Genomic DNA, 12,272 nt, shown 5'->3' on the forward strand with positions numbered 1-12,272 from the left:
GCCGGTTGGATCGTTAAAATTAGTTTCATAGTATTCGTATGCCATCAAAGCGATAGATTCACTAACACTTAGAGTTTATTTATACTTTCATCAAGTATAACATAAGATATTGTGGTATCCACTTATGTAAATATTTTAAATTGACGATCAAATTCATTCATTGTATTCATATAGGGTAAAGGAGTGTAGTTGTAAAAAATCATCAAAATCGGAGTTAAATAACCGTTAAATCGTGATGTTTTGTTTTATAACCGTCAAAAAGTTTTGTCTCATTACTTAATTTCTGAATGTTTTTTTTTTGTGATTTTTGGCGTATGCGATCTCGAAATATATACAAACAAGTTTGACGGTTGGATCGTTAAAATTAGTTTCATATAATTCGTATCCCATCAAAATGATATATTCAGTAACACTTAGAGTTTATTTATACTTTCATTAAGTATAACATAAGATTTTGTGGTATCCACTTTTGTAAATATTTTAAATTGACGATCAAATTCATTCATTATATTCATATAGGGTCAAGGAGTGTAGTTGTAAAAAATCATCAAAATCGGAGTTAAAATAACCGTTAAATCGTGATTTTTTGTTTTATAACCGTCGAAAAGTTTTGTCTCATTACTTGATCTCTGAATGTTTGTTTTTTTGTGATTTTTGGTGCATGCGATCTCGAAGCATATATAAACAAGTTTGACGGTTGGATTGTTGAAATTAGTTTCATAGAATTTGTATCCCATCAAAACAATAGATTCACTAACATTTAGAGTTTATTTATACTTTCATTAAGTATAACATAAGATTTTGTGATATCCACTAGTGTAAATATTTTAAATTGAAAATCGAATTGATTCATTGTATTAATATAGGGTCAATGAGTGTAGTTGTGAAAAATCATCAAAATCGGAGTTACAATAACCGTTAAATCGTGATTTTTTGTTTTATAACCGTCGAAAAGTTTTGTCTCATTACTTGATCTTTGAATGTTTTTTTTGTTGTGATTTTTGGTTTATGCGATCTCGAAGCATATACAAACAAGTTTGACGGTTGGATCGTTGAAATTAGTTTTATAGAATTCGTATCTCATCAAAACGATAGATTCACTAACACTTAAAAGTTTATTTATACTTTCATTAAGTATAACATAAGATTTTGTGGCATCCACTAGTGTAAATATTTTAAATTGAAAATCGAATTCATTCATTGTATTCATATAAGGTCAAAGAGTGTAGCTGTAAAAATCATCAAAATCGGAGTTAAAATAACCGTTAAACCGTGATTTTTTGTTTTAAAACCGTCGAAAAGTTTTGTCTCGTTACTTGATCTCTGAATGTTTTTTTTTGCGATTTTTTGCTGATGCGATCTCGAAGCATATACAAATGAGTTTAACGGTTGGATCGTTGAAATTAGTTTCGTGGATCCCATGAAGTTTAATGGTGTATATATATATATATATATATATATATATATATATATATATATATATTATGTAGATTTAAATCTATTTATTTTGTACCTATAATTATTATAGTTTCTAAGGGTATAAAATTTAATTTAAAACTTAATATATATATATATATATATATATATATATAATTATTATACATAATATTTTGGGGGTATAATTATTATAGTATATATAATTATTATAGTTAATTTAATATATATATATATATATATATATATATATATATATATAATTATTATAGTTTTAAACTTTTTAGGGGTATAAAATTGTTAAATTAATATATATAATTATTATAGTATTTTTTAGGGTTATAAAATTATTAAATTAATATTCTACTTATCGTGTATCGTGTTAACAACGTGTATACCCGAACCAACCTATTATCTTAACAGGTGCTTACCGGGTTACCCGATAACATCCGATTCGTTATCGTGTCGACCCAAACACCTGTTAATTTCGTGTCGTGTCGTGTCGGGTTATCGGGTCGTGTCAGGAATTGTCAGCCTAAGTACACGGCTGCTTTTTCTCTTCTTTTTATCGGCAAAAAATGCAATTAGTGTTTGCACGAATAAGAGCTGAGGTAGCCCACCAGAGCGAGGGAGAGTGCACTGCAGGTTTAAATAGCCATTGAATGGTGCAGGCAAAGAGGGTCGGTCACCCGAAACTATATTCAGAGAGAGATCTAGAGAGAGACGATGGAAATCCAGCTCATTGTTGGGGAAAGAATGATGGGATCCCACGTGGAGAGGAATGGCATATACATATATAATGTGTGTGTGTGTATATGTATAGTGCCAGGTCACGGACTTGTATAGTTCTATTCGTGAAAACTTAGAGGTTCTTCTCATAGCTGTCTCCCCCTCGTCCCTAACGCTGGCAACAAACTAGATTATTACTCCTTCTGCCCCACTCTCTCTCTTGCTCATTGTGCGTGCGTGCGTGCTCTGTGTTCTTTGTGGTCATGGGCCTCACCATCAAAAAGTCCCTTGCAGAGCTAATAGCGTTCTTTTTATACGTGATATACATATATAGCTATTTACTTAACAGAGTTCTTAATATTGAAGAAGAAACTTGAATTAAGGACTTTAAGGATGAATATTCTTAACCAACTCACTGAGGTATGAACTCCTCACTTTGCTTAATAGTGTTATCTTGACCATGTATTTTTGGTGTGGTGGTACTTTTCTGTCGAAATTGGAAGTGTCTCAAATTGAAATTGCATATTAATCAAAAGAAGAATAACATAGTTTTGACACTCTTATTATTTATTTTTATATTGTAAGACTGTTAATTTAGATCACATATTCATTAAGAATCACCCCATAGTTTGCAATGAGTACATGGCTGTCATATTTACTAGTCCAAACTCATAGTTCTGACAATGAAATCATCTTATGTCGTCAAACAACAACAAAAGAACATTTCAAATATTTAAAACAAATTTTTCGTTGCTTGGCAACATAAAATATTTGTAAAATTAGGAATTTGGACTATTAATAATTTAATTTTAAAATCGATGTTTTGTTCAATTTCATAACATGGAAAAAGAACATTACCCTATCCACTGTACAGTCGTTGTCCCAAGCTTTTGTAAGGGTTGGTAGCATCCCCTCCTATTTAAAGCTTCAAAAAGAACCAATAAAGTTTGATAAAAGAAAATTGATGCCAAGCCTTACAAGTTTACAACATGGAAATCAAGAAAATGAGTTGGATCCTCTCTACTCACTAATGCATAATTAAGTTGTTTTTTTGTTTATCACAAGTTACTTTTTCAATTATGGTTCTAAACGATTAATTACAATTTTCTTTTTTTCAAAACGTTTGATTATATAGAATCTAGTATGACTGTATATATAATTCAGAATCATAGTGCAACAATATAAACCTAATTTATATGATAACATTACACTGCATACCACATAGAATTAATTAATCAAAGCTTTACGACGTGGAAATCAGGATCATGTAATCCCAAGTTGGAATGTTTATGAATCCTTCAAAAGAGTCCTTATGGCTCGCATGGCCATTAGCTTATGGACAAGATAATGGTCTTCCATTTGCGCGCGCACACACACACTAATGCAAAAAAGAGCATGAACCTTTTGTTTAATTAAAAATTATTGACAGGGATTGGGATTGGGAATGATTCGATGCTAAACACCGGATAGATTTTGATTTTACTTGGCAAGCTAGCTAGCTGCCGCCCATAGCTTGCAATGCACATGATTTTTTATATGAAGCCATGGTTATGTAATCCTAGCTACTGTTTGTTTTCAGTTCTTTTCTTGTTTGGAAGTTGGCTTTATAAACAGCTTATGATTAGACAGTTAAGAACATGGGGTCATGTGGGAATATTTGATTTAGCATTTTGAAGCAGTTGATCAATCTTAAAATAAAGCTCAAATCTTAATCTTTGTGAAGCTAAAATTAGCTGTTCTTTTGACCATAAACCAGCTAATGTAACATTAGAACATGTGCAGAGTAAAACAACATAGGTGATCTTGGAGAAAACCAATTGTCAATTTTCCACATACCAAGAATTGTGGTCCATTGCTTAAACCAAAAAAAAAAAAAAAAGAGATCAAAAGAACCAAGACATTCAGTGTTTGATTGAATTTTATTTTATTTTCTCATCAAATTATTAAGATTAAGATTAATTTGTGAAAATTTTAAAATTTAAGATTGATCAAGTCTTAATAAATAATTAAGATTGATCAGTTCCTAGTATGTTTGTAATTTAAACTAAATAACTAAGATTGGCTGATTTACAAAAAAAATAAAATAAAATGAATTTAGGCTAAGCCTTAAACCCTCTATATATGACAAGAAAATTTAAAACCCTACACTTTAAAGTCTAAACCATTATGTGTTATTGACACACATTAGTTAGTATTATTACATTATTTGGTGAACAAATTTAGTTAGTTGTAGTTTGTAAAATACATCCACTGAATCATTTGTCGATGCAAAGTGGCAACTCGATGATGATCGAATGGTCTAATGGCCTAGCTAGCAGACCCACAATGAGTACAAATGTTGAGGGCATCTCATACCCACACCTTGTATCAAGAGAGAAGAACACAAAGTATAGGAAGTATATTAGAGAGAAAAAAAAAAGCCTAATCGGATAAATGGTCCATGTGGTGACAAGGTAATTGGAAGATAGCTCTCGTGGTAAAAAAAATTAAGATTTAAACCCTCGTGGTGCTAGTTCGTTAGCAAATTTAGTCCAAAAGTAATTTTTCTGTTAAATGTTTATTAATTAAAGAGTAAACATGTAGTTTAACTTGTGCACCTTCTTTTTCCTCCGCAGCTGCATCCAAGTTCAATGTCTCGACTTTCTGTCGACGATTACAACGAGATTTTGGAAGGCGTCTTCCTAAATCAAACCGTCATGAACCCATCTTCCTCATCTCTCCAATTCCTGCCCGCTCACGAACCCATCTTCCTCATCTCTCCAATTCCTCCCCGCTCACGAACCCATCTTCCTCATCTCTCTGCTCCACTGCAATCGCCATTTCCATGTCTGTCGCTAGAACATTCATGTTCATATGCTGCTCCGCGTGCAGCAGCCAAGCAATCATCGGAACCCCCACAACCACTGCTTCCAGGATCGAGTTCCATCCGCAAAGCGTCACGAACCCACCAACCGATTCCTTCTTCAACACCACCACCTGCGGCGCCCATGACTTCACTACCATCCCCCTGTCTTTGGTCCTCTCCAAGAACCCTTCTGGAAAAACGCCCTCCAAATTAAAGTCGTCTACTCCAAGGACCTGCTTTGTTAGAACACACCTCACAAATAGTGGTACAAATAGTTGGTATAGCATTTTAAAAAATAAATGGAGGGGGAGGGGTCACTTGCACAGAGCCCCATATCGCCAGAAGGGGAGAAAAACTAGGATTGGCACTGGCCTGCTCCTTCCCAACGCCCCCAAATCGAACCCACTCGTGTCGAAGAAGACCCATCGACATAGCCATCACCGGCCATGGCTGCAATCTTAGCTCGGAACCCCCTCCAAGGACCTGCTTTGTTCGAAAATCTTGCTATAATCGTGGATAGAAAGTCGAGACACTGAACTTGGATGCAGCTGCGGACGAAGAAGAGGGTGCACAAGTTAAAGTACATGTTTACCCTTTACTTAACAGACATTTAACGGAAAAATTACTCTTGGACTAAATTTGCGGACTAGTACTACGAGAGTTTAAATCCTAATTTTTTTTACCGCAAAGACTATCTTCTGATTATCTTATCACCACATGGACCATTTATCCGATTAGGCCAAAAAAAATTGTAGTAGTGGAATTATAATTTGGTTGGAGGGTGGGAGGGTTTATTAATGCAGAGACAGAGAGGACACACTTAGTGCATCAGTCACCCAGAGCTGTCATTCGGTATTACAAAGCCACACCCTCCCTCCCTCCCTCTCCTAATTCACAACCAGCAAATCAGAGTTTGCAGCTGTCGCATTCTCTTTCTCTCTCTCTCTCTCTCTCTCTCTCTCACACACACACACACACACACAACCAACTTCTCCATTTCAAACTACCCATCAAATATTTGACAGCAATACAACCAACAAAAGCAAACATTTTAAACCAATCCAAAACCCTTTTAATTTTCCATGTGTATTCAATGATTTTCTTCCTGTAAAAATTGAAAATATGGAATAAATATTTGGAGGTGGAGACACATATAGAGCTAGCAGAGGAGCAAAGAAGATCAACAAAAATATGAGGTGGAAGATACTAACAGTGCTCTTCTTAGTCAAATATTCTTTAACTATATGAGTTCATCCAGCTGCAAAAACAAGTTAAAAGATCATCTTATCACAGAAGCAGAAGCTGTGAGATTTTGATTATTTAGATGCCATGGCGCATTCACATTATCGATCGCAGTTCGGGGACACAACGTTTACAAAAGTGTTTGTCGGAGGGTTAGCTTGGGAGACACCAACTGATGAAATGCGCAGATATTTTGAGCAGTTTGGGGAGATTCTTGAAGCGGTTATTATTGACGACAAAAATACTAGAAAATCTAAAGGCTACGGATTCGTAAGTCTAATGTTGATACGTATATACTGTGTTCGAAGATCGCTGTGTATTCTTTCCTTTTTCTTGTTTCTGAATTAGGGTTTTAATAATTATGAGTAGGTGACATTTCGTGATCCTGAATCCACAAGGAGGGCTTGCACTAATCCAAACCCGGTAATCGGCGGAAGAAGAGCAAATTGTAACATTGCTTCACTGGGACGTCCACGACCTTCTCCCCCGAGAGGTACATTGTGCATTTTGGATGAATTTGAGCTCGTATGTTCGATTCTCGTCTCCTTGAATATTGCTCTATGAAAACAAAGTGATCGATGACAAGTAGTAAATTTTGCTAGAAATTTGATAAAATACTTAATTTGGAGGTACATTTTTATGGTTCATACAGGAAGAAACCAAGGCGCCACTCCATACCCGGGGAATGCACAACAGGCTACACAGTCCTACGGCAGAGTGCCCCCTTTACCGCCACCACTACCGCCATCGGCTCCTATAATATATCCATCTTACAGGTAATTAGTGTTGCATGTATATTTTTGGGGCTGTGTTAAAAGAGAAATGGTCCATGCATTGAAATAAAAAGTGAGTAGCTAGATAGACGTTGTGTCGGTATTTTTTTAATGTTACATTAAATATTACCTGGCTACAGTTGCATGACAACCCTTCAACCATATAGTTTATGGTACATTAGTGATATTAACCAAAATTATCCACAAGTGATTTTTGTGAAAGAGAAAATTGATTTCGAGACCTCGGATATAAAAAAGAATGACTTAACTAACTACTACACATTCAGAGATTAATTGTTGAAAATTACATTGTATTATCTTTGCAAAATTGTTTTGTTGAAATCTTCAGCAAAGTAATTCAAACAATTTATGTTTGACTTTTGGATGGAAAAAGAAGGGTAAGAGAAGGGTTAAGCAATGTCGTAGTCATGGTGGTCCTCAGTTAATTACTTTAGGGTGCGTTTGGTACGTGGGATGGGACGGGACGAGGTGTTCCGTCCCGCGTTTGGTGCGCCAAAAATGGGTGGAACGGGCTGTTCCACGGGACAGATTTTGGGTGTTTTTGTGTTCCACCTCCCCCCCTGGAACGGGTTTGTTCCACGTCTGCGGAACACAATGTTTTACCATTTTAAGACAAATATACCCCATGTCTTTTTCAAAAATTACATCTTCGTTCCGTCCCGTCCCGTCCCGTCCCGTCCCGTCTACGTACCAAACGCACCCTTAGTGCACATATTTAGAGACCCCCCTTTTTGCCGTTATGTATTTATTTATTTATTTTCTGTATTTATATTGTAAGATTAATGGAATGACAATTGGGGGATGATGACACGTATAATAGTGCTTACACTTGTATATTTTTTATCTGTTCTCGTGGTCAATCTTTGTCTTGATCAGTCAAGTTGAGGGGGTGGTGGTGCTTCCTAAGTCTTTTGTGTTTTCGAATTTTTGTAGAATCTATTTATGTGGCACCCAAAATCGGTTGATAGGGATTCACTTCACTAGCAAAACTAAGTCAGAGATTGTATTAATTAGGTTACTTCTGATTCACTTGAACTCAATTTATTAGTTCTTGTTAGTAGATTTTGTCATTTTCGAATTATGCAAACTATCACATTTAAGAACATGTACGTATAATTAGAAAGAAAGATTTGGGATAAATAGGTAGGGTGATGGGTATAAGTAAGCTAAGTTTAGTGTTTGAGACCTTTCGATGTAGAAAAAACAACAGGGTTTTTGTATGGCACCCTATTGACAGTCTCATTCTAAGCAAATTTTTGCTCATCCTAACTCATCAATCTCATTGAATATTGATTTGCAGCTACCCAACCTACACTCCTGCAGATTATGGGTACCATCAAGTGAGTCTCTCTCTCTCTCTCTCTCTCCATTTGCAACAATTTGATCACATTATTGAATGGTTGCAATAATATTGCAGCATGCTATGTACAACCCACAAGTGCATCAACAACCTCAGTACTACCCTCAAGTGTATGGATCATCACCATCTTCACCAATGGGCACTCCATATTACTATCATGGCTGTTCTTTTCAATCTCCAAGTCCAAGGGGAACATTTTCTTCACCCCAGGCGCATCGTATACTCGCCCCCTCCTATCTCTACTATCCTACGCACAACATGGAGCCCTCCTCCAGCTCCTATCCTAATCCTCCAGTCCTACAACCACCCGCCACCTCAAGGCATAATCCTCCTAATGTTACCTTTCCTTCACCTGGTAATTAACTAGTTTCTCTCCTTTTATTTATTTTTATTGCATGCGAAGTGAAGGTATAATCCAAACTAAATTAGAGAAAATAACTATTATAACTTTGTTGATAAAACAAGTGGTAAATTGTCCTAGTAGCTAGGTTCTTTCATTTCAACTCACTACATTTCGGGTTCAAACTTTCTCCTTCTTTCTTCTTCTTTTATGGTAGGTTAGTGCAAATATCATTTGTAATAAAAAAAAATGGTTGTGGATAGCTAGAAACTAATCCCAATACATATATAGGAAGTTTTATTTAGGTTCCCTAGGGATTTGTCTATTTGGGGAGAGGAACTAGTGGGGCAAGGAGGGGAAGTGCAACCCATGTGAGTGAGCTGGCTGCTGCATGGCTTGTGTGATGACCAGAAGCAAAAGGTCAAATATTGGAAAGTCATGACAGAGAAGCATATCGTACATGTAAACTAACAGTGACTGCATGTAGCTTCAGCCTCAGAATTATGGTTCATTATTCTCAAGATATGGTGGAGTCAAGTGGTTGTTTAGAGAGGTCCGGGCATGTTAGATACTGCCAATCATGAGTCAGGGAAATTAAGACGTGGGGATAGGAGGGAAGCTAAGTTAATTTTACAGAGAAAAAAATATCATCGTAAGTATATATACAATTATATTTATGCTCAAGGCGGTTTCTGAGTTTTTGGTAGCTCATAGTGAAAAATTACAATGCAACTTTTTCGACGCGTTGTCTTCACCAGAAAAAAAAAACATATAGATTTGATTTCTTTGTATTTTCCGTTTCTTAGCTTAAACTTTCAAGAGCCAAAATTAGGGTTAGGGAAACCACCCCCCGATCCGACACCCCACCCCTACTATTGTGCCAATATATTTTTTAGTTTCGGCCTACACACAAAAGTTCGTGTCACTAATTAAAAAGAACATCAGATTAACATTATATTAAAAATTTTGGATGATTTTGTTGGTATCCAAATAAATCATCATACACCCTAGATTTATAGAAACACTAAAGACAATTTGTAGATAAAAGAGTGCAGTATGACATATTTGATGTTGTTTAAATTTGTCTTTGGCAAGAGGAGAACTTAAAAACCTCTTATTTATAAGTAAAAAAAAATATCACTAGATCATAGTACTATATGACATATTTGAAGTTTAGATAAAAATACTTAATTTTTTTCTTCATAATGAATATATAACAAATAAAAAGTTTCGGGCCCTTGTTGTTGGAGCCCTGGGAAATGACACCTAGCGCCTTTTTATGCGTTGCTATACGTTTTGTAATTTACAACTAACTTTTTATAGACTTACGTGTAATATTGTTATCTTGTCAGACGTATTATGTTGCTAATTATAACATCAATTATGTCATATTGATTTAAAGTTTGATAACAAAATTTGTTTTGCAAAATAGTTACTATATGTCATGTCATGCTGTTTAATAAAACGTTGCTATACGTTTTCTAATTTACAACTAACTTTTTATACACTTACGTGTAATATTGTTATCTTGTCAGACGTATTATGTTGCTAATTATAACATCAATTAATTATGTCGTATTGGTTTAAAGTTTGATAACAAAATTTGTTTTGCAAAATAGTTACCATATCATGTCATGCTGTTTAATAAACGTTTTCTATATTTTACACACACACACCACTATTTACATCTAGGGAATAAGAAAATAAATTTGTATTGAACTCGACTCGTCATTTATGAGATTCGAACATAAATCTTTTCACTTATTAATAAAAAAGAATGCTATTAAGCCTTAATTCTAAGTGACTTTTCTCGCCGATGTTCGAAAAATGTATCCAATTTATAAATGGCCGTGGATCGCTTGTGGTTGAGTGGTGGTTATGGTTGGAAGATTTTTTAGTCATTTTTCATGGTGGCCATAGAGTTTGTAAGTGTCATAACCCCACCCTTTGAAACCCCACATATATAAGCACAGATTTTTCTGTCGGATGCTGTCTGATTTCATAAGACGTCCATGACATGTCATGTTGAAATTATGGACCATTCTAGCTAATATATATATACTGACGTACATCATACAGTTTTTCTACTTAACGCCAACCCAATTTAGGGTTTAGTTTTAGGTTACAATAAGCAATCACCATGATCTTCTTACCTAGGCTTGATTAGGTTACGCTTGATCAGATAAAATTGTGTTTGCCTGTGTATATACTTCGTATATTTTAATATGAGAGTGTGCTCATGGAAATATATGAATTGTTATTGTTGGTTTCAGATTCGCGGAATCCACAACATGCCTCAACAGAAACAGAACCTGGAGTTGTTACTTCAGAATGCACTCCAGATGCCTAAAAGGACTCGTTGATAAATACATGATCTGATGAAAAACATTCAATTGTATAAACTTTATGATTAAAATTTATTATGTTCCTTATCACTCGAATTACGTTCTGCTGTCAGTCATTCGTAAGATTCTTTTTGGGTTGAAATCTGTAACATTAGGTGACTACTGCTTCAAGATTTCTTGTGCTCAGCACAGATATTACAAGAAAGAGATGATCAACTAATCATTCACATTTTACTATCAACTATTTGCATTTACTTTGTTCATTTCAAGTGTACTGTTTCTCTAATAAATATATGAGGCAGCTCGGCAACCACAAGTTAGTGATTCTCCACTCTTCTTGTTGGTCATTCTCTACTCCTCTTGTGTAAAAAGATAAAATAAAATTTAATGAGAAGAGTACTAAAGCTCATTGGAGGATGTCAATAACAACTCCCAAAAAGTAAATAACAATATACAAAATGCATAACAATAAGCAAGACCTCGAATAAATATAGTGATGACAACAAACAAAGAAGGACCTACTATGAGCCTACAAAGGAAAATCAGGTTGGAACTAGTTAGAACTCTCAAGTTTAGTGTCTCCCAAATTATTTACTAGTTAGAACTCTCTCAAGTTCAATGAGATCAAAATCAAATAACCCTCATGTTGGAAAAAGTTATGAAAAATTGCTATATATTTTATTATAAATTATTAAATAATACACAATAAAATCAAATGCAAGAAGAACAAGGAATAGAAGAACCTTAAGAGATCGAGGCTAGAATTTGATTCTATAGCCTTAAGACAAGATTGCCCCTCAGTGGTGCCTTAAGGTTTGCGTTGGCAAATGTCTCCCAAGATACAACGATCTTTCTCTTTGCGGAAGTAGCACTTCAATCCACAAAGAACAGCGAACCAAAAGTTTTTAAAGCTCTCTCTTTGTTGAACACTAAACTACTCTAATTTCTATATGATTTCTGAATGCAAAGTATATAAAATGTTTGACTTGGTGGTCTATTTATAGGCTTTGACATGCCTTCTTCCAAAGAAGGCGTCTGTTTTCAAAAGGACAAAAGATGCATCCCTTTGTTCAAACAGTGATAGCCCAACTGTATGAAATGGCTGGGGAAAACCATTCGTGTATTCAAGTGGTTCAAACCAAAAGGGACCGAATGATACATCACATGTATCAGACTTTTAGTC

At 35.0% G+C, this 12,272-nt stretch overlaps 1 protein-coding gene across 1 annotated transcript; it reads left to right on the top strand.

Annotated features, from left to right (window-relative positions):
• The first annotated feature begins 5,869 nt into the window (after nt 1-5,869).
• LOC126631184 (uncharacterized) lies at nt 5,870-11,330 on the top strand. Its single transcript, XM_050301352.1, has 7 exons — nt 5,870-6,204; nt 6,302-6,520; nt 6,620-6,743; nt 6,903-7,026; nt 8,345-8,384; nt 8,462-8,759; nt 11,018-11,330. Exons 2-7 carry the CDS (start codon nt 6,338-6,340, stop codon nt 11,092-11,094), a joined length of 846 nt encoding a protein of 281 aa, XP_050157309.1. The 5' UTR covers nt 5,870-6,204; nt 6,302-6,337; the 3' UTR covers nt 11,095-11,330.
• The last annotated feature ends 942 nt before the right edge of the window (nt 11,331-12,272 follow it).

Source organism: Malus sylvestris, chromosome 8 (assembly GCF_916048215.2).
Source record: "Malus sylvestris chromosome 8, drMalSylv7.2, whole genome shotgun sequence".
NCBI classification, from domain to species: domain Eukaryota; kingdom Viridiplantae; phylum Streptophyta; class Magnoliopsida; order Rosales; family Rosaceae; genus Malus; species Malus sylvestris.

Excerpts from the sequence above, each read along its gene's own strand:
- LOC126631184 (XM_050301352.1), top strand. The coding sequence starts at position 6,338 with ATGGCGCATTCACATTATCGATCGCAGTTCGGGGACACAACGTTTACA. Across the intron at positions 6,521-6,619 it reads AATCTAAAGGCTACGGATTC|GTGACATTTCGTGATCCTGA; the intron begins GTAAGTCTAATG and ends AATTATGAGTAG. Across the intron at positions 6,744-6,902 it reads ACGACCTTCTCCCCCGAGAG|GAAGAAACCAAGGCGCCACT; the intron begins GTACATTGTGCA and ends TGGTTCATACAG.